The 23,259-nt window shown below is 40.7% G+C and overlaps 1 protein-coding gene across 2 annotated transcripts in view; it reads left to right on the forward strand.

Annotated features, from left to right (window-relative positions):
* LOC130920351 (transcription initiation factor TFIID subunit 4-like) overlaps positions 1–23,259 on the forward strand; it is a 275,123-nt gene that overhangs the window by 96,016 nt on the left and 155,848 nt on the right. For both annotated transcript variants that reach the window (XM_057843513.1, XM_057843523.1), the window contains one exon: positions 15,611–15,736. In XM_057843513.1, the coding sequence (XP_057699496.1) occupies positions 15,611–15,736 (126 nt within the window). The remainder of the gene's footprint in view (positions 1–15,610; positions 15,737–23,259) is intronic.

A 23,259-nucleotide genomic window follows, 5' to 3' on the forward strand; every position in this document is an offset into this window, starting at 1 on the left:
AATCTGAGGCATCCACTTCTACAATAAATGGCACATCGGTATTAGGGTGAGCAAGGACAGGGGCACACGTAAACGACCGTTTAAGAGCCACAAACGCAGCCTCAGCCTCTGGGGTCCATTTAAATGGTACTTTTGTAGATGTAAGCCTTGTCAAAGGTTCAGCCTTCTGGCTGTAGTTGCGAATGAAGCGCCTATAGAAGTTAGCAAACCCGAGGAACCTTTGCAATGGCTTCCTTGATGTAGGAGAAGGCCACTCGACCACAGCCTGTATCTTGGCTGGATCTGCTCTCAGCTGGCCCTTCTCCACAACAAACCCCAGAAACTGGACCGAACTGGTATGGAACCTGCATTTCTCTGCCTTGACATACAACCGGTTCTCGAGCAGCCTTTGCAAAACCAGCCGGACATGCTGTCTATGTTCCTCGAGGCTTCTAGAAAATATAAGGATGTCGTCCAAATAAATAAAACAAAACCGGCCTATCATGTCCCGAAGCACATCGTTAACAAGGTTCTGGAAAACTGCTGGTGCATTAGTAAGTCCGAACGGCATGACTAAGTATTCGAAGTGACCTATGGGAGTGTTAAATGCGGTCTTCCATTCATCACCCTCCCTCATTCTCACCAAGTGGTAGGCGTTGCGCAAGTCAAGCGTAGTAAAAATACACGCGGACTGCAACGGTGCAAAAGCGGAGTCCAGCAAAGGCAGGGGGTACTTATTTTTAACTGTGATGTCGTTAAGGCCTCTATAATCGACGCATGGCCGGAGGGACTTATCTTTTTTGTCAATAAAAAAGAACCCGGCCCCAACAGGGGACTTTGACGGTCGAATTAGCCCGGCCGCGAGGGAAGACGATATATATTCATTCAAGGCCCCCTGCTCGGGTTTCGATACCGGATAGAGTTTAGAGGAGGGCAACGGCGAATTCGGAACCAAATCAATGGAGCAGTCGTACGGTCGATGTGGTGGCAGTGATGTTGCTAGGTCTTTACTGAAGACCAACTTGAGGTCATGATATTCAGGGGGTACCAAAGACAAATCGATATGTTCCGGCTCACGTGGTACTGTGGGCCCGGAGGTGGACGGGGCAGCGCGTAAACAATGAGAATGACAATAAATACTCCAATTTGTTATCCTGGGGGCCCCCCAGTCTATGTCGGGGTTGTGTCGCTTTAGCCACGTCAAACCTAGTACCACGGGTGCCAACTTTGTCGGCATGACAAAAAACGGTCTCTGCTCACAGTGATTACCAGACACAACTAACTGGAGGCTTTCAGTTACATGAGAAATTGTAAAAATCAGGTCACCGTTAAGGTCCCGTACTTCCCGGGGCTCCTTCAATTCAATCAAGGCCCCACCGAGTACTTCTGCGATTGAGTGGTCCACGAAGCAGTCATCAGCCCCCGAATCGACCAAAACTGTTACCTTATAGCTGTTACCGTTCCCGGTAATAATCCCAGGTAATTGCAGCCTGGTGCTTTCGAGCCGCTTTGTAGACTTTGCGACCATAGGTGGTGACCCTCCGTGTCGTGGTGGAGTGCCTCTGGGAGAGTCACTCGCTGTGGTGGAGCTGTCTGACGTCGGGACCAGGAGAGGATGGTTTCTGCCAGCAGCACGAGGATTCACCGGACAGGAAGCGACCCGATGGCCAGGGTCACCGCAGTACAGACAGAGCTGCTCAGCCATGCGCCGGTGGCGTTCCCTTGTGTCGAGTCTCTTCCCTCCGAGCTGCATCGTCCCCTCGTCAGTAGTTGACCGCCAATCCCCGCCAGGCGAGGGAAAAGAGCCTGCTGCAAAAGCTGATGAAGCTCTCCCGACGACCGCACTCGTCGACCGACCAAGCCACTCCGCCCCTCTCTCTCGTTCCCGCTCAAGAAGTCGATTGTCCAAACGAATAGATAAAAAAATTAATTCTTCCAAGTCTTTTGCTTCGTCGCGGGCAGCTAGTTCGTCCTTCACTAATGGGTGCAGCCCCCTCCGAAAAATGCTACGTAAAGCAGCGTCACCAAAACCACTCTCTGCTGCGAGGATGCGGAAGGAGACCGAATAGTCAGCGACAGACAGTTTGCCCTGAGTCAAGTCTAGCAGGCGACTACCAGCCTCTTTGCCCCGAAAGGGGTGGTCGAAAACCCTCTTCATCTCCTCAACGAATTCAAAAAAAGAGTTACGTATCTCGGGGTGCTGTTTGCTGATTGCCATGGACCAAGATGCTGCCTTACCGGAGAGAAGGCTCATGACAAACGCGACCCGGGATCTATCGGTAGAATACGTGAGGGGTTGTTGGTCAAAAACTAAGGAACATTGATGCAAAAACTGCCCACACGAGCCGGTTTCCCCACCGTAGCGTGGCGGGTGTGGGATATTGGGCTCACGCAATGGAGAGGAAGCCGGGGCAGCTTGTGCGGCAAGGTGGACATGCGTTGGAGCCATGGCTGTGGCGGAAACGAGACGACGAGCGCAAACCTGGTCCACCCGTGCATCAAGAGAGCGCATGTTGACAGTAAGTTTGTTAATCGTCGAACTAATTTCATGGAGCACACGATCGAGCGGATTTGCGTGCTCCCTCGGGTCGGAAAACGCCTGGGCTAGTGGCTCATTGTCTGCATGGTCCATCTTGGCCGAGATATTCTGTTACGATCCGCGAACGCGGAAAACAAGATTGGACCAAAGAGCAGACAAGAGACAGAGGGAATAGTAAAAGGGGTTTTTAATACAACTAAAAAACACGCGATCGCGGAAAAAGGGAGAATAACAAAAGGAGTCCGTGACAAGAGGTCGACGGGGATCAAATAACACTAAACTAAGCGGTGGGCAGCGAGCCAACAAGATAACAAAAGTAATCACACTCAATACCTGCACAAGGTAGAGGAATCACCAAACGAAAAAACAGCTGACGCATAAACTAGCAAATCCAATGAGCCTCGAAAGTACTGGTATAGAATGGCAAACAGCAAGCAAATATCTCGGCAACGTTGGCTTGGGTCGCCGGCGTTATATACAACTGTTGAGTTGCTGGAATTAGCCGCAGGTGCGATGATGGGAACGCCCACACCGCCGGCTCTGTAATGGAAAACAAAATCTAACCAGCAACAGAATGTGACAAATACCATAAACAAAAGACAAACAGAGCTTTTGATAGCAAAGTAACAATTTATTTACCCACAACTAACTGACAGATGACGCTGTTCTGGCTGTGACTGCCAGGTAAACTTTTCCCTCATTGCCGCCTGTCTCATAAAAATTGATTTTTTTTGAGTCTTTGCGGGATCTGCTCGGTGAGCAGCATGGACTCGACAGCATCGACCGCTGCACTGGTGGTCGCGGTCGTTCTGCTCGGTCGTCCAGCGCCTGGCATCACGGGCGTCCTCTAGGTTTTTCTGCTCGGTTGTCCGCCGCCTGGCATCCTGGATGCCATTCGGGCGTCTTCCGCAGGCGCCCCGGCCATTCGTTGCCGTTGAATTGGGTTGCAGGTCTTACCAATTGCGCTACTGCCCTCAAGTGGCCAGTTTTATTGCTTTAAAATAGATTTTCAGCTTTGTGTTTTGGAGCTAAATTTAATCAGAACGCAGAGATGTCTCTTGTAAAAAAAAAAAAAAAACGTAAAAGACGTATAAATACATCTTTGGGACACTGAAACAATTAAAAATAGAACGTAGTTATACGTTTTTGGGAGCAAATGAGTTAAGGAGAAGTAAATTTGTCTTGTTATATTGTAGATTTTCACCTGTCGCCTGTGATAAATAGGGTTCAAGTGTAAAAGAGTCGATAAAGTACAACGTAGCGTAAAAAGTTCAAATAGAAAAGCGCATTTAATTGGCTGACGTTAAAGTGCGAGCATTTGTAAAAACTTTGTAAAGGTGTTTTTCCTGACTCTGAGGTGCCGCCACCTTACTGTTTTGTGCTTCTTCTTTTTCAAGTTTTTTTTTTCTTGCGGTTTGGCAAACGAGGTGTGAGAGCGACAAGCGGCGCTCTGTGAAGCCGCTCTGTTGACATCAGCGAAAATGGAGCAAAAAAATTAAAGACGAGGGGCACGGGGAAAGAAGATGAAGCGGTGGGCTCCTTGCGTTTGCGGTGGCAGGAGAGTGCAGGCTCAGCGCTGCAACAAAGGCTGGATGAGAGAGCGGGAGAGAGTGCGATGGGAATCTTCTGATGTGTGCACCCGCATTCGCTCTCCTCGACGAAAGCGGGAACCGCACCTCGCACCGACTTGTGAAATAACCAATTATCTTATTAACTTTTGATAACCAGCAAAAAAAAAAGTTGTTTTCTTTTTCGTTACGCGCACCTTTCTTAAGCGGGGGGACGGTTCCCAAGCGAGATGCGATGAAACTGTAAACAGGGCTTTTTAAAGTAAGCGAGTTAGGAAGTGTATTTTCAACAAGCGCGCTCCAAATGGTGAGCGTTTGAACATTGTAAGTTTAGTGGGATGTTTCTTTTGTTCCGTTCGGAAAACTTGGGAATTGCGTTCACGTGTTTTGTATTTACGGACATAAATCTATAATCAAAAACCAAATTCAATCATACAGTATAGGGGTGTGACAAAATATCGAAAAGGTGATATAATCACGATACTTTGCAGCCCAAAAGGTTATCGATATGCTCCCACCAAGAATCAATATTAGTGCTGCTACGGTTAATCGATTAACTCGAGTATTCGATTAGAAAAAAATATTTGGATTAAATTTAGCTGCTTCGAGTATTCGTTTAATTAAAGTGACGTTGTAATGGTTTGTTTTGAAAGTGTTTGCATTTAGTTTTATTGATTTGGGTGGATACACTGCCTTCTAGTCTGCCTCAATTCACATGGCTGAATCCAGGTGGTCCCTGTTAAGACCAACATAAGCTAAATCTTGTTTCAGCTGATGCATTCGTAATTTAGTTTATAGGTATATTTAGCCTATTTTAGTCGGAATATGTGTCTGAACCATTTGTTAAGAGCATTGTAAAAAAGTTTTTTACAATGCAGTTTTTTATAGCATTTAAACTAGCTGACTTTTGCGATGTAAGTTAGCTAATTGTTCTTTTGTTGTACATAGATCGTCATTTATTTATTTTTTTATACCGTTTGATGCTCAGCTCAGGTAATTTAATTTTTCATGTTCCTTATCTGATTACTTGATTATTCAAACTAATGGTTTATCGATTAATCGACTACTAAAATAATCGATAGCTGCAGCCCTAATCAATACCGTATTGGCCCGAATATAAGACGGCCCTGATTATAAGACGACCCCCCTCTTTTTCAAGACTCAAGTTTGACTTTTTGAACACCAAATTAATTTTTATACAGAAAATAATTACAGTACATCCGAAGCAAATGATTATAACAATATATTTGAGAGGAAAAAGCATGTTATTTTGCCTCATTCAAATCTTAATATCTGAATATTTAAATATGGAAACTAAAGTGCAATCACATTCGTAAATGAATGGCTTCTGGTTTTTGAAATGTAAATAAACCAATCTATTGTGATAAAACAACAAAATTGCAATAACTGCATTAACCATCAAAGTGAAGTTTAACTGTAGTCTTGAAACAAATCTGAATAAGGAAAAACATTGCAATAAAATAATGCAAACTGGTTAAACTTGAGAGTAGCTGAGATCTGTCATGACGGAACATTACTCCTCAAGTTCAGCATTGTCTTCAATGATATCTGGCGCCATCTAGCGTCATGAATGGGTATAATGTCTAGACCCCGAATATAGGACGACTCCCACTTTTTCAGTCTTATTTCAATGCAACGTCTTTTATTCCGGCCAATATGGTTTATCATTTTAAATAGGTGTAACACTTTTAAAAGAAAAAAAAGTGAAGCAACATGTTGTGAGTGTAACACCGGCTTTTGTTTTTGTACCAAATTATAAAATAATTGTGGAGAACTAGGTTCGTTTACTCGTGCTTAGTGGAGTGCATAAGTTTAGACAGACTACAAGAGAGTTTTATATTGCCGGCTTTAGTGAGGAAAAAAACCCCCACAAACTTTATACATATACAACAACCAAAAAAACATTTAACACATATCGTATTGGCCCGAATATAAGACAGTGTTTTTTGCATTGAAATAAGCTTGAATAGAGGGGGTCGTTTTATATGCGCGGTCTAGACAGCATACCCATTCCCAACGCTAGATTGTGCCAGATATCACTGAAGCGATGTTCTTTTATGACAGATCTTTGCTACGCTCCCCATTCACGATGCTAGATGGCGCCAGATATCATTGAAGCGATGTTCTGTCATGAGCTACTCTCATGTTTTTATTGCAATTTTTTCCGTATTCAGATTTGTTTCAAGACTACAGTTTCAGTTAGACCTCACTTTGATGGTTAATGCATTTTTTGCAATTTTGTGGTTTTATCACAATAGATTGGATTATTTACATTTCAAAACCCAGAAGCCATTCATCTACGAATGTGATTGCACTTTAATTTGCATATTTAAATGTTCAGATATTAAGATTTGAATGAGGCAAAATAACATGCTTTTTCTCTCAAATATATTGTTATAATCATTTGTTTCAGATGTACTGTATTTATTCTCTGTATAAAAATTAATTTGGTGCTCAAAAAGTCTTTTTTCAAACTTGAGTCTTGTAAAAGAGGGGGTCGTCTTATAATCAGGGCCGTCTTATATTCGGGCCAATACGGTAATAAAACTCACCTGGACGCCACGAACTCAATGTTAAAAGTTTTCCAAAAGTTTAAGAAGACACTCACAGAGTCACCACGCTAAATGCTAATGCTAACGCGAACACTATGCTAACACTACAAGTAGACATGTGCCGGTTACCGGTTTCACGGTTTACCGTGGTGTGAAAACGTCGCGGTTTCAAAACCACTAAAATTTTCCGTCAGACCGCAGTACGGTATTCGCCATTTTTCATGTGTCAAAAATGCAGCCAGAAGTGGCGTGGCTCGGCAGCGCTCACCCCCTCCCGTTTCCCGTTTGTTGCTGTATGTGAAAGTGACTATCGGCTAAACAGCCAGCGAACCCTAAACAAATACTCCAAACATAAGGCGTTCTTTTCTTCAATTTATTGAGCTCTGAAATCGTGGTAAGTGGAATATACAAAATGAATACATTTAAAACGTTGTACAATTGTATTTTTCCATGTGTGAGTAGCTAAACAGATTAGCACTATGAAAAAGTCCGCCAAAAACAAAACACATATTTTCCTTTGAAATTCGATATACAAACTAACTAAAAGCTTATAAAAGACGAATGTTAGCCTAGGCTTATCTGGGAGAGCAAGTTCCTCGAGTGTTACAGCCGCAGAGTGAGAAAACAAGCTTGATTCGCTTGAATGAAGGGGAAAAAAAGGCATAGCATCAAAGATTGTTAATTGAGGGAAGATGATCTTGCCCTAAGCACAAATCCACGTTCGCTGGATCAAGGAGAGGTCTCACTCCCAATGATTTTTTTTTTTTTAAGATGGAACCTTTCCACAACAATATTTACATTTTAACTAACTTATACATTTTTAACTAACTCATTAAGTTTTGAATTCTTTGTTCTTTCTAACACAAAGGCATGAAATCATGTAGACTATAGTTGACACAGTGGCTGAAAATGGCAAAACTTCACTTGAGCTTTTCAATCCTCAAAAAAAATCATGCAGTATAATTTTTTTAAAAAATTATTCAGAAGAGTTTTAACTTTTTTTATAGAAATAATTAATTAATAAAATGTTGTTCTTGCTCTAAACTTGAGCAACTTGAGCTGTGGCTGTGGGTATGGTCTACGTTATATTTTAATTTTATTTAAAATATTTGTTTTGTTTTTTAATAGATAATTAATTTATTTTAACAATACATTCATATTCCAATTTGCAACTATGTTCTGAAAAAAAATCCTGTTCAATGGAAAAAAAGTTATTTATTTTTAACCCATACATCTCAAAATAACACATTTCGGAGCTATAATTGCAATACCGTGATACCGTGAAACCGCGGTATTTTTGCTCACGGTTATCGTACCGTCAAAATCTCATACCGGCACATGCCTAACTACAAGTTAGTTTAGTGTGTGATAGTCACTCAGCACACTCAACTTACCAAGCAGCACTTGACACATGTGTTTCACAGAAGCAACCTGGAATGGGCACACGCTTAAGATTGTGTGTGGGGCAGGGGGGGCATGCTAAATTGCATGCTAACTACTCAGGGTGTAACGGTACATGTACTTGTATTGAACCGTTTCGGTACGTGGTGTTCGGTTCGGAACGGAGGCATACCGAACGAGTTTCAGACGTAATGTAACCCTTACTTTTCGAGGCTGGGAGTCGATCAGGTTACAGTTTCTTTGTATAGATTATATTTACTCCGTCTTCTGTACTATAATGAGGACCAACACGGTACGACCGTATAACCCAGAAACGTCAACGGCGTGAGAATGCAGTGAAACGCGGGCGTTAAAGACAATCAGCCAAGGCACACCAGTCGCAGTGCGGCCATGTGTTAGACGCGTCCCAGAAGCGGCTCAACACGACGGACGCGAAAAGAATGGCAGAGTTTATTATTTGACGCGAGACGCGACCCTCCTGCATCAACACTACTACTGGTAGCTGGGATCGGGAAGACCGGAAGTCACTCGCATAAAAATACGGTGGATCCGGTCGATTTTACAACTAATATGCAATCATAACCCACTTTTTGAGTCCATCACATCTCTTGAGTGGTAGATCGGGGCACAGTTGACTTGTCTTTGTTGATTTACTGCTGTCTTCTCTGCTATAATAATAACCCAACACGGCCCCGTGTTCAATACAAAACCCTCCTACCACAACAAAACAAGTAGGAACTAATATTCACATAGGAGCCAAAGTTATACAACATAAAATATACAATATAAATGAATACTACATCACATTTGTAAAATATAAACACATACTAAAATAAATAATAGCCCATTTAAATAAAATAAATTGAAATGAGCTAAAACACCTGTAATTAAATAAGAATTACAGTTAAAACAGTTAAATTTATTATTTATTTATTTATTTCTGTGTGGCGCTTTAACTTGAGAAAATCCACCAACAAAGCTTTTGAAAACCGTTCATAAGAAAAAAAAAAGATTCATTGAGGCATTTCATTTATAAAATACATGTTAAACTCCTTGTCATTGGGATTGCTTTTCTCTTTAGCACAGGACTTCTTTTTTCTTCTTTCTTTCAGAAAGAAAGCTGACCAATACGCGTGGTCTGAAAGGCAAATTGTTGTTGGGTTATCTTTAAATACCCGCTACTTTTTGAGCAGAATTCTAGCTTTGTATAGTCTAATGTTCCTATTGTTGAAAGCACAAAGGTGTGTAATAAACAACTAGCACATTTATATTTTGCATTTTGTTTTTTTACTGTACTAATTAACTGAACTGTGACCTCAAAACCGAGGAACGTACCGAACAGAGAGTTTTGTGTACTGTTACACCCCTACTAACTACACATGCGATAAGAAAATATCACACATTGTGAATTTATGACAGAAATTATGGCAAATTTTTGTTTCGTTCTCGTCTCGTCAGACGACAACTGCCATCCATCAACAGGAATTGGACTTCCTGTTGATATATAGCGAGTCCCCCAAAAAATGTATCCACCCTTTTGCAGCTGATAACATGACATGTTCACACTTGAACTGCATTTTCTTACTTTGAGAATTAAATTTCTTTTTTCAAAGTTTAGTCTGGCTGCCATCATTAATTCAATGGGTTTAATCTACAAAAAAATAAACAATTTGGTTACCAACTGTTTAAAAGTGTATACATTTTTTAGGAAGACCCTATCTAGGAAGTGACCCGGGGATCCCCACAAATGATGATCTCCCAAAAATGCTCCAAAGTCAACAGGAAGTGACCCAGAAATGCCCCAATATTGAGGGTAATTGACTGAAAATCTACTGCAAAAGACCTGAAATGCCCCAAAATTCAATTCATTGGTTGCTATTGACCGCCATAGACGTCCAATTCACTTGAAGTGGAAGGGTTGGATGTCTACTAGAGATGAACTCATTCAAATTCACAGCAGAAGGATAGAAATAGCTTGTTTTTCTGTTTTAGTTGTCTTGTAGACTATCCCAGAATGATTTCCTGATCATTGTTGTATCGCCATATGGTGAGATCATCATTATCGTGACCCTTGGATGGCAAATCGTATCATATCGTGAGGTACCCAGAAGTTCCCACCCCATATACTGATACTGCACAACACCACCCTCTGCTGGTCGAGATGGCAAGTTTGACAATCAATCCATGTGACGACCAACCCAATTCTTCCCTAGCCCCTTTACTGGAGCACAATTATTTTTGTTTTAAGTCTTTCAATGTATATTCAAGGTCTGATTCGAGATAGAAAGACGTGTTATAGTATTAAAGTGACTTTGAAGTTGTCATACTTTCACAGCTGCTAATATTTATTCTACTTGCACTGATCATTTAGATCACATCTAAAAGGAATCACAACATTGTTACAGAGCAATCTAGCAGGAATGTGTGTTCGGCTAAATTGCAGTGCATTTGGTCGCCGTCCAATGCACGGTCCACTGTATGACCCTGCGCCCCCCCACTGTGTCACAGCGCTAACAAATGAACGGGAACTGGAGCATTTTTTTTCCCTCATCGATTGGATTTACAGCCCTTAGGACTTACTGGTAAACCAGAAAAGCACAGGCTTATAGAAATCTTTACCTACTAAACTGGAAACACTTTTTTAAGCCACATATTCATTCATAAAGACAAGCCGTTCGTATTTTATTTACCGTGTATAGTCACGTATAGGTCGCAATTTTTTTAAAACTGAAATTTTGCCGAGTGCCACCTATACGCTCGGTATGCTGTCCTCTCTATGACCATCGCCTAAATTAGACCGGGTTAAAACTTAACATTAGCTACATACACTAACTATGCAGACAAGTTAGCACTCAAAATAATCTACGAATATCTAATATGAAATAATAAGACATTGGACAAAATCATGCAGCACTACACAAACCAAAAATGTTCCAAAAATACTTTCTGTACAGTTTATTTAATTATAAAATGATTTATCCATTTTTATACTTACTCAGTGTGAAACTAGAGCCTGTTTAGATGAACACTAAGCCTATATCCTGGCAGGAATCTTCTTTCTTTTTTTCTTTTTTTAATAGCAGTTAGGCTTGAAAAGCTCAGAACTATCAGACAGGGGGACTTTAGCAATGTCTTTAACCTCATCAGGGCTGAGCATCTCACTGACAATGGCTTTGCAGGCAGGTAGTATTAATGTCTCTGCCACAGAGTGGGACTTTTTGGATTTAGCAACAAGGTAACGGGCTCTGAAGGCTTTCACACTTACCTTTGCAGTTTTTCCTAAAAAATGTTGCCTGTTTCTCTGTGTTTTCACGAAGGCGAACAAAATAGTGCAGCATCGAATTGTTTTGAAGTGACAGGTGTTTCCGTTTGGAGATGATGTTTGCTTGTTGGCACAATGGCGATGTTGGATAATTGCTCGTGTCGCATTCAAGAGCTGCTCAGATTTCTAGCCATCAGCCACCTTTCTGTCCTTGACACTATGCTGGAATAAAAAACGGGGAGGATTGACCGTCGTCACATATGGATAAAATGGAAAGGACACTTTCGTGTACATCGACACTTGACGAGTATAATAAAATGATGTGCAGTAGACGTGCTGGGGTCCACATTGTAGCGGACAGCAAGGTGGCTGATGGCTAGAAATCCGAGCAGTTCTTGAACGCGACAGGAGCAATACTTTGCTCATCTGTACCCGACCGCAACCTTCTACCCACTCCTTCCTTCCTACTGCAACTCCGCTCGACGTTGTAAAACACAAACAAAACAAACAAACAAACAAAAAAAAAACGATATTGCACCCTTGATGATCTCTCGGGGCACACTGAAAAACAGTGTTTTAGACCAACAGTACTTATGAACAAAACTTGCCAAAGGAAAAAGACTCTGTCTTGCAGCCATTTTCACTCTTAAAAAAAAACAACCTATAGAATTTACTCAATAAAATTGAGGTAACAATTTACACTCAGTTTGATAGCGTAAAGTTTAGCCAATTTTACTTTGTGAATATTACCTAAATGTGTCAACAATAATATACTCAAATAATATCGGTAAGGTTTACTTCACCTTTTGGAACAGATTGTATCACATAATACCTATCAAAATTGAGTATTATTTACTCATGATTGTAGTGTATCTGTATAGCAGTGGTGTCCAAACTACTCCATATAGGGCCGCAATGGGTGCTGGATTTCATTCCTACAAAACAAGATGACATCTTTCCACCAATCTGGTGTCTCACAAGTGTAATCAGTTGATTGGAATCAGGTGCTGCTTGTTTTAGCACAAACATGATTGGTTAAACTGTGCTCGATTGGTAGGAACAAAAACCAGGACCCACAGGGGCCCTTGCGGACAGGTTTGGACACCCATGCTGTATAGAATATTATACTGAATGTTTTTTTTTGTTGTTGTTTTTTTTTTAAAATAAATATTAATTAAAAGATCAACTTAATTATTACTATTGTAGATAAGGTTTGTTTTACCCTAAAGTCATTGCACACAAGAGAAAATTTGATTGTCAACTGTTTTTATTGGCACTTGCTCATTAAATTTAGCATTTAACAAATTGTATGATCGATATAAATTGCGTGCAAACATTTTCTCCTCATTGTATGAGTTCAAGTACAGTACAGTATTAACTGATGAGTGAAGAACACGAGGGCATCAGTCCAAAATAAGCCGTATGACAATTAAGAAACAAAAAGTAGAAACCTCACATAGGCTAGGTTCATACTTCAGGTCTTAATGCACGAATCCGATTTTTTCGTGTTTTTCCGACTCGAGTCAGGCATTAACTTGACGGTCTGAACGGGACAAGTCGCATAGAAGTGGACCATTTCAAATCTGATCTGAGTCACTTTCGTATGTGGTTCAAATCCGACCTGGGACACATTTTTTTCAGAACGTGATTGGCGGTCTGAACTGTCAAGACTCCAAAATCGGAATTCATGCAGCAATTACGGGGATAGGGGATACGGGGATATATTGGGGATGGCGTGGCTCAGTGGTAGAGTAGTGGTCCCCCAATGAGGTTGTGGGTTCGATTCTCGGCCCTGATGAACTGCCTAAATATCCTTGAGCAAGATTTTGAACCCCACATTGCTCCTGGTGCTGCGTCACCAGTAGGTAGATGGCAATGTAGTGTAAAGCGCTTTGAGCGCCTTGAAAGGTGGAAAAGCGCTACACAAGTATAACACCATTTACAAGTATACCACCATTTACGTCAGCAAAGAGCAAGAGGCACGGAGGACGGCAGCCATGTAGGCATTAGCGCCTAGCTTGAACTCTGCTTTTAAGCACAAAGCTGGCTTGACGACAGACATAAAAAATTAAAATTAAGAAAGGAATAAGCCTTACAATTTTCGATTTTCATTCTGTTCGCAGAATGAGCAATATTTCATTATTTCACACATGGCCGATTCGGGGCAAACTGACGCACCCACGTCATTTCACGCACACATGTCAAGGCTCATGTGTGTCCGTGTATGCGTTCTATCAGTCCATATAAACTTTGAATATGGCGGAAAACACAGACAAGACTGAAAAAGCAGTTTCTGTTCTTGCACTCCTCTTTAAAAGAAACTGCTGTATTTTAAGCTAAAACAACTGTTGTGTTTGATAGAACAATATGTCTATATGCTGCCATAGCAGATTCATGGCACATTAAGCCGCCGAACTATTTTTAATTTGTCAGTTTTACCTTGAAAACCCCCGTTTACAGACGTCACGCAACCGCTTTTGTTTCAACCCACCCATAAAACAAAGGTAATTAATTATATTTATTATTAAAAAATTCTGTCGTTTATAGCTTAGAATCATTCATTGATGTCTCATATTTCGTTAAAAAAAAAACAAAAAACAAAAAACCGACTTTAAAATATTTACTCACATATTTTAAAGTTTTAAACAAATTATGTTATAATGAAAAAAATGGCGTCTGTAAAAAAGTCACGGATATCTACCTCATAACTATCGCTTAATTGTATTTTTTTTGTTACTGTCGCATTTTGTCCGATATGTTAGATGATAAATAATTGATCCAAACAAAAGTTGAAAAAAAAAAAAAAAACGTTTAAAAGGGTAAATATATGAAAAAGAAAATCTCCACCACTCCTTAATGTCTGCGATGTCTGCATCGCGACCCTTGTTATATTACCATGTTTCACCCATAAAATCCCCCCAAAATCCAGCTGTGGCCATTCACAGCTGTGTCTTGACACTCCGTGATACATGCTACATGGAGTTTTTCGATCGAAACAAAGTAGGTACGCGATAATATCTCATTAAAGTCATGGCGTCTGTAATTCTGTTTTCATGTGCTCTCACCTCCAGATAGGGTTTTGCTGTTTAAAAAATGTTTTTCTAAAAAATGCCCTCCTGCACAAAATTTTTCTTCCCCCAGAAAATTGAGATTTTAAGCTTTCCAATGATGCATATCGGACAATTTTGAAAGTTGGCTAAATTGGGGGTCTCAGAGCAGAACTTCAAGTCACCTGAGTGTTTTCCGCCATATACAGTAAAACTAAACGGGGATTCTTAATGTCTGTTATTTGTGTCCTTTTTTTGGAAATCAAAATATGATGACTCTGGAATGACATACAGCTAGCATGTGTAATTTGTTTTGATGCTTCTGCGCATGCGGGTCTCTTTGCTAATCGCATCTCGGACTGCGAATTACTGAGCATGCGGTGGCGTGGCTCAGTGGTAGAGTAGTTGTCCCCCAACCCAGAGGTTGTGGGTTCGATTCTTCGCCCTGATGAACTCGCCTAAGTATCCTTGAGCAAGATACTGAACCCCACGTTGCTCCTGGTACTGTGTCACCAGTAGGTGAATGGCGAGATAGTGTAAAGCGCTTTAAGCGCCTTGAAAGGTGGAAAAGCGCTGTATAAGTATAACACCATTTACCATTTACCAGCATGCGTGATACTTGAATGGTCTCAATGGACAAAGGCAGTCTGAACGGGCACGCCAAAAAACAGATATGGCAAAAAATCGCATTTGTGCATTAAGACTTGTAGTATGAACCTAGCCATATTGACCACGTTGTCATTGCTTGCGTTGTGTACTTACACTGTGTTCTGAATTATTTAGCAAATTCTATTTTAGAGTACAAAAAGAAAATGTTTTTGTTTTCCCATTAAACTCATGAGTGGCATTGCGTCTCAACGCTCTGTAGATCATGGATATAAATTTAGACACCTGTGATTAATTGCTTCCTAGCCCAATTAAAGGAAAACTGCTTAAAAGTGATGTTCCACAATATTAAGCAGGACACAGGAGGAGGAGCATATCGATAACCTTTTGGAATGCAAAGCATCACAATATATCACCATATCGATGTTTACTCACACCCCTACTTGACAATAACTTCTCCCTTCTCCTTACAAGAACAGAAAAACTATGCCAGTACGTACTATTTTTCTCCAATAGCTAATGATAGGTTAAAGCAGCAAATATCCTTGGGTGGACTACATCTCACTTTTCACCATATTATTTGTCAGTGTCAAATAACATTTTTCTCCATCGTTAACTCTGCGTGTCCCCATCAGGACGACGAGTGCTACGAGCAATCGGGCGACGTGCGCTCTCAGCTGCGCTTCTTCGAGCAACTAGAGAGGATGGAGAAGGCGAGAAAGGACGAGCAGGAGAGAGAGATCCTCTTGAAAGCCGCCAAGGTAACTTCTTGCTTCTTGTGTGTGCACGTGCGCTGTTATTATGTCCCAACGGGCCAAACAGCGCGCGCTTGTGTACTGCGGGGCGTGTGCATGCGCGTGCGTCGTTGCTTCTGACACATGAATTTGAGTGTGACACCAGTAGATGAAGTGACCTCCCCGCGTCCTCCCGGGCTCCTGGCCACAGGGCCTTGGTGTCCTGGCTCCTCCCCAACGCGTGCACACACTCACCAACTCACAACCTGAAAAAAAGAGTCTCCATCTCAAGTAGTTTCTTATTCACGTACATGTACGCACAAAATGTCGAATGACGATATACAGCGATATGAACCATCACAATAATTATATGGCGGAAAACACAGACAAGACTGAAAAAGCAGTTTCTGCTCTTGCACTCCGCTGTATTTTAAGCCGAAACAACTGTTGTGTTTGATAGAGCAATATGTCTATATGCTGCCATAGCAGATTCATGGCACATTAAGCCCCTGAACTATTTTTAATTTGTCCATTTTACCCTGGGAACCCCCGTTTACAGACGTCACACAACCGCTTTTGTTTCAACCCAGCCATAAAACGAAAGTAAATAATTATATTTAATATTCAAAATGTCTGTCATTTTTAGCTTAGAATCATTAATTGATGTCTAATATTTAGTTAAAAAAAAAAAAAAACAACTTAAAAAAATTATTCACTCGCATATTTTAAACTTTTAAACAAATGACGTCCCAATATAAAAAATGGCGTCTGTAAAAGAGTCATGGATATCTACCTCATAACTATCGCTTAATTGTAGTGCTGCAACAATTCATTGAGTAACTCGAGTATTCGATTAAAAAAAAAAAAAGATTCGAATTAAAATTTGCTGCTTCGAGTATTCGTTTAATTATTGTGGCGTTGTAATGGTTTATTTGGAAAGTGTTTGCATTCAGTTGTATTGATTTGAGTGGATACACTGGCCTCTAGTCTGCCTCATTTGACATGGCTGAAACAAGCTGCTCCATGTTAAAACCAACATAAGGTAAGTTTTTGTTTGAGCTAATGTTTTTTTAATGCATTCGTAATTTAGTTTATGGGTATATTTAGCCGTTTATTGTGGGAATATGTGTACGAACCATTTGTTAAGAGCATTGTATTTAAAAAAACAAAAACAAAAACAAAAAAAAGTTAGCGTTGTATAGCATTTAAGCTAGTGGACTTTTACTGTGTAAGTTAGCCAATTGTTCTTTTGTTGTACATAGATCCTTATTTAATTATTATTTTTTTAAATACCGTTTGAGGCTCAGCTCAGGTATTTTAATTTTTCATGTTCCTTATCAGATTACTCGATTATTCGACAAACTTGTTCACCGATTAATCGACTACTAAAATAATCAATAGCTGCAGCACTACTTAATTGTATTTTGTATGTTACTGTCGCATTTTCCCCGATATGTTAGATGATAATTAATCGATCCAAACAAAGAAACTCAGAAAAAAAAAAGTTTAAATGGGTAAATATATGAAAAAGAAAATCTCGATCACTCCTTGATGTCTGCGATGTCTGCGATATCTGCATCGCGACCCTTGTTATATTACCATGTTTCACCCATAAAATCCCCCAAAAATCCAGCTGTGGCCATTCACAGCTGTGTCTTGACACTCGGTGATACATGCTACATGGGGTTTTTGGATGGAAAAAAGGTAAGTACGCGATAATATCTCGTTAAAGTCGTGGCGTCTGTAATTCTGCTCTCGCGTGCTCTCACCTCTAGATAGGGTTTTGCTGTGTTAAAAAAAAAAAAAATTCCCTCCTGTTCAAAATTTTTCTTCCCCCAGAAAATTGAGATTTTAAGCTTTCCAATGATGTATCACACATGCATATCGGACAATTTTGAAAGTTGGCCAAATTGGGGATCTCAGAACGGAACGTCAAGTCATTGGGTGTTTTTTGCCATATACTGTATCACAATGTAATGACAAGATGAACAGCCACATGATTTGAACAGTATAATTTAGTCAAATCACATTACTGACCCAGCAACCTTACCACAAGTGGCCACCAACCATTTTATAGTACTCTTGAGGATTCCAAGTACTTCACAAGCTGAGACAAGTAATATCAGGTAATTAAATCAAAAGTCATTCAAAGTTACGGTTTCAAAACGAATATAAATATATCACATAACAACACACTAATTAGCATAACTAGCAATTGATGAAACAAATGGAGCAGTAACTGAAGAAATTTTTAGCACAGAACATGAACTTTGAAAGTTATTTATATCCTCAGCGCCCCACTGCATGCTTGGAGGCATGTTGGACGACAACAGCAGGTGGTAGTAGAAGTTGTTTGTCTCTTCAAAGGGAGCAGCGGTAGCCAAATTAAGGTTATTGAAGCAATGAAGCTTTGCAGCCAATTGGTTCAAAGATTCATGGTGGTTCATTTGCTCTCAAATGGTCTTGAAGCCTAAGAGGTCAACAGATTTGATAATTTTATGGCTGTTTAAGAAACTAAGATGAATGTGCTTGTGTGAACAAATTTTAACAAATGCTATAAGGCTAAATTGGTATTCTTTTTAATTAAAAAAATAATAGCTTTCCCACAGTATACACAAACACACAATAATATATCAGCCGAGTGATATATCAGTTGACATTTAGTTACTATACAGGTCCTTCTAAACAAATTAGCATATTGTGGTAAAGTTCATTATTTTCTGTAATGTAGTGATAAACATTAGACTTTCATATTAGAATTATTACACACAACTGAAGTAGTTCAAGCCTTTTATTGTTTTAATATTGATGATTTTGGCAAAAAAGTCAAGAAAAAACAAAAATCCCTTTCTCAAAAAATTAGCATATTTCATCCGACCAATACAAAAAAGTGTTTTTTAATACAAAAAAAGTCAACCTTCAATTAATTATATCAGCTATGCACTCAATACTTGGTAGGGAATCCTTTTGCAGAAATGACTGCTTCAATGCGGCGTGGCATGGAGGCAATCAGCCTGTGGCACTGCTGAGGTGTTATGGAGGCCCAGGATGCTTCGATAGCGGCCTTAAGCTCATCCACAGTGTTGGGTCTGGTGTCTCTCAACTTCCTCTTCACAATATCACACAGATTCTTTATGGGGTTCAGGTCAGGAGAGTTTGCAGGCCAATTGAGCACAGTAATGCCATGGTCAGTAAACCATTTACCAGTGGTTTTGGCACTGTGAGCAGCTGCCAGGTGGTGCTGAAAAATGAAATCTTCATCTCCATAAAGCTTTTCAGCAGATGGAAGCATGAAGTGCTACAAAATCTCCTGATAGCTAGCTGCATTGACCCTGCCCTTGATAAAACACAGTCGACCAACACCAGCAGCTGACATGGCACCCCAGACCATCACTGACTCTGGGTACGTGACACTGGACTTCAGGCATTTTGGCATTTCCTTTTCCCCAGTCTTCCTCCAAACTCTGTCACCTTGATGAAATGCAAAATTTGCTTTCATCTGAAAAAAGTACTTTGGACCACTGAGCAGCAGTCCAGTGCTGCTTCTCTGTAGTCCAGGTCAGGCGCTTCTGCCGCTGTGTCAGGTTCAAAAGTGGCTTGACCTGGGGAATGCGGCACCTGTAGCCCATTTCCATCACACGCCTCTGGATGTTTCTACTCCAGACTCAGTCCACTGTTTCTGCAGGTCCCCTAAGGTCTGGAATCGGCCCTTCTCCACAATCTTTCTCAGGGTGCGGTCACCTCTTCTGGTTGTGCAGCGTTTCCTGCCACACTTTTTCCTTCCCACAGATTTCCCACTTAGGTGCCTTGATACAGCACTCTGGGAACAGCCTATTCGCTCAGAAATGTCTTTCTGTGTCTTAGCCTCTTGCTTGAGAGTGTCAATGATGGCCTTCTGGACAGCAGTCAGGTCGACAGTCTTGCCCATGACTGCGGTTTTGAGTAATGAACCAGGCGGGCAGTTTTTAAAAGCCTCAGGAATCTTTCGCTGCGGTTTTTAGTTAATTCGTTGATTCAGATGAGTAGGTTAGTAGCTTCTTTAGAGTACCTTTTCATGATATGCTAATTTTTTGAGATAGGGATTTTTGTTTTTTCTTGACTTTTTTGGCAAAATCATCGATATTAAAACAATAAAAGGCTTGAACTACTTCAGTTGTGTGTAATGAATCTAATATATATGAAAGTCTTATGGTTATCAGTACATTACAGAAAATAATGAACTTTATCACAATATGCAAATTTTTTGAGAAGGACCTGTATAGTCAATGTAAAATTAATTCATTTTTCAGGGTTTGTACACTTTTTTCATGTTCAGATCTCCGTCCAAAATGAGTGGATGTCTGTCACCATCAATGACACTAACAAATCGGGGCGTGACAATATATTGAAAAGGTGCTATACCGAGATACTTTGTAGCCAAAAAGCTTATTGATATGCTCCCACTAAGAATCGTGATATCGTTTTAAAAAGCTGTCACTTTTTAAAAAAAGGAACCAACAGGTTGCTAGCAAAATCTTCCATTACAATCGTGTGTACTTTAGCCCACTGGATCCCATATACGGCACTTCAATTCATTTTGACTGGATTGGACGTCTAGAGCAGTCAATGGCACTGACACCAGAGCATTCGCAGCCAGTCTTTCGTGGTCGTCCACGGGTCACTGTTCATTTTAGGGCATTTAAAGGCTACTCCAGAATAGGTACTAACATTTTTAATTGTTATTTTTCAAGACTTCACCTTGTGAAAGGAATTGCAATGACTGGTCGATACTCCTATGATGTCGTTAGTCCAATCATAGGAGTAATGACCAGTCTTTCAATCAAAAGAAAGTTAGCCATAAGGAGTCCTGTGGGTAACTTTCTGTTGATTTTGGGGCATTTCTGGGTCATTCCTGTTCATGTACATTATATCCAAATAAAAGGAAACGATACTAGCCATTCAGTTCACTCGTACAATGGCACACTAATACGCTGACCTCCTCATCATGTAGCTTATTCCCAATTCAAAGATTAAATAAATAAATAAATAAAATAAGGCACTAAAAGATCAATGCTGACCAAAGAAAAAGAAGAGACAATTCTCAGCGAATGACAATGCCCCGCGGTGGCACATTAGCAGGGCAAGCAAGCGAGCTAGCTAAGGTTCATTTAATTAATTTTGAATAGGGCCAATGTCCCACACTAAGGATCATCACCACCCCGCACCTCGTCATCTTAATTGCGTTATTATGCCTCTGCTCTTTCCGCGAATGATATTAGGACACCATCAAACGGCTCTGGCGATTTTAACGAAATCTGGCTTCTTGTAAAATCACATACAGTCAGTGCTACCTCGACATACGATCCTTCCTAAATCCGACATAAAATTTGACTTGTAATTTCTCTCGACATTTGACGACATGGTCGAAATACGACGATTTATGACAGCGTCCCAATTTCATTGTTTTTCCCGGTGACGGATTTTCTTGTGAAAGAAATCAGCATAGGTCACAAGAAGGTTGCCGGATAGCAAAATATAACTGGAGCGGACATAGGCCAGATCAGGGGGAGCCCAAGTCCGGTCCTCGAGAGCCCCTATTCAGCTTGTTTTCCATGTTGCCCTCCTCCAACACACCTGAATCAAATAATCCGGATCATTCTCAGGCTCCTGCAGCGCTCGCTGATGAGCTGATCATTTGATTCAGGTGTGTTAAAGGAGGAAGACATGGAAAACAAGCCGGATAGGGCCTCTCGAGGACCGGACTTGGGCACCCCTGGGCCAGATGTACTGCAAATTCCGGCCCAGCTTTGTAAAACGGATCCGCCTTAGTGTCAGTTTGAACAATGGCTCAAACTCATTAAGGAGTCACTTGCAGGATCAGCAACAGTTTTGGGCCTGAACTGGTCTAAAGTAGCAGACACTACATTAATGTATGGCCCGGATATGGCACATAATGTTACCCAATCTGGGCCAGATTTGTATCAAAACCGTTTTCATTATTTAAATTTGGGGTCCATTTTGTTCAATTTATCATACTTTACTGTGTTTATATTGCAAATTACATTTGTTTTTTAAAAGCAATAATGACAACACTTTTTCAAGCCATTTATTAATGCTAACATATTAATGCAATATAGAACAACAATACAACATTGTTTTTTCACAAAATATTTTAATTGGAACAAGCAACTCCACTTGAAAGATGACCCATTTTTAGACTGTAAACAACATACAGTGGTACCTCTACATACGATCGCTTCGACACACGAACTTTTCGACATCCGACGTAAAATTCGACTCGCCATTTGTTTCTACATCCGACGACATGCTCGAAATTCGACGACAATGGCAGCACCGCAGACGAATGCACGGCGGATTTTCTTGTGTGACAAATCAACACAGGTTTCAGAAAAGGTTGGTACAGGTGGTGAAACAAGGAAAAAGTTGATGCTTACCTTCGAAATGAAGATGCAAATGACAGAAAAATATGAGCGTGGGGTGGGCATCCGTGAAATGGCTCAACAATACATCTCCACGGTCCTCCTCCGACCATCGTTCGCCAGTCTTTATAAATTAAGCTGACAATTCTTATTGTCTCCAAAGAAATCGCCAGCTTCGTCACGTTTTCATCATTTCTTTTACAACTTATTCAACACAAAACGCCTGCTGACTGCCGCAAATGATGGTGTTCTCAAGAGAACATTCAAAGTGAAAGTGAAACTCAAGCTCACCGGTCTGTTTCTGGCACGTGAGCCCCGCGGTGCGTTCAGGTACACAAAAAAACGTCCGCCTTATTAAAACCCGATTCGTTACACTATTACAGGAATTATTATTATTCTTTTTATTACATTATTCCAATTTTGATTTATAATTTATTTGTTTTGCTACGTGTAATTGCCATTTGTAATAGCACCAGCAGTATTTTTTAAGGATTTAGTGCAGGTTTTTGGGCTGTGGAACGAATTAATGGAATTATAATGTATTCCTATGGGAAAATCCTGCTCGACATACGACCATTTCGACTTACAAACAAGGTCCTGGAACGGATTAACTTCGTATGTAGAGGTACCACTGTATTCTATTTTTAAAGGTTCTGGGGTAACGGGACCTAATTCATTGATGATGAGAGGGAGTGGTAGATAGTGTCCGAAGAATCCAGTGGGCAGTTTGTTGGTAGAACAGGTGAACAGGAAGGCAGGCTTTTTGCCAGGCAAGCATTACAGGATCTAGGAGGGGAAAACACAAAAATTAGCTTGGTATCAGGATTACAAGATTCACATACCTGTAGGTGAGTTGTTGATCTGGCGATGATGTGTTTAAGTAAGCTACTGACGATGATCTGGTCAGCACCTGGTCCCAGGCTCACCCATCTGTGCAATCAAGGAGACAATTAAAGCAAAGTGACACAAATACACAAACACAAGGAGGGGCTCAGGACCCAAATACACCAGATGCATGATCGTTGCGGTTCCGGTCCGACTCCAGTAAAAAATAGCGCCAGAGCCAATCCGTTCCCGTTATATCCTATTGTTCAACGTATACCGGCCGCGTCAGTGCTCCGGATGAACTGC

This window comes from Corythoichthys intestinalis, chromosome 1 (assembly GCF_030265065.1).
Source record: "Corythoichthys intestinalis isolate RoL2023-P3 chromosome 1, ASM3026506v1, whole genome shotgun sequence".
In the NCBI taxonomy this organism is placed as follows: domain Eukaryota; kingdom Metazoa; phylum Chordata; class Actinopteri; order Syngnathiformes; family Syngnathidae; genus Corythoichthys; species Corythoichthys intestinalis.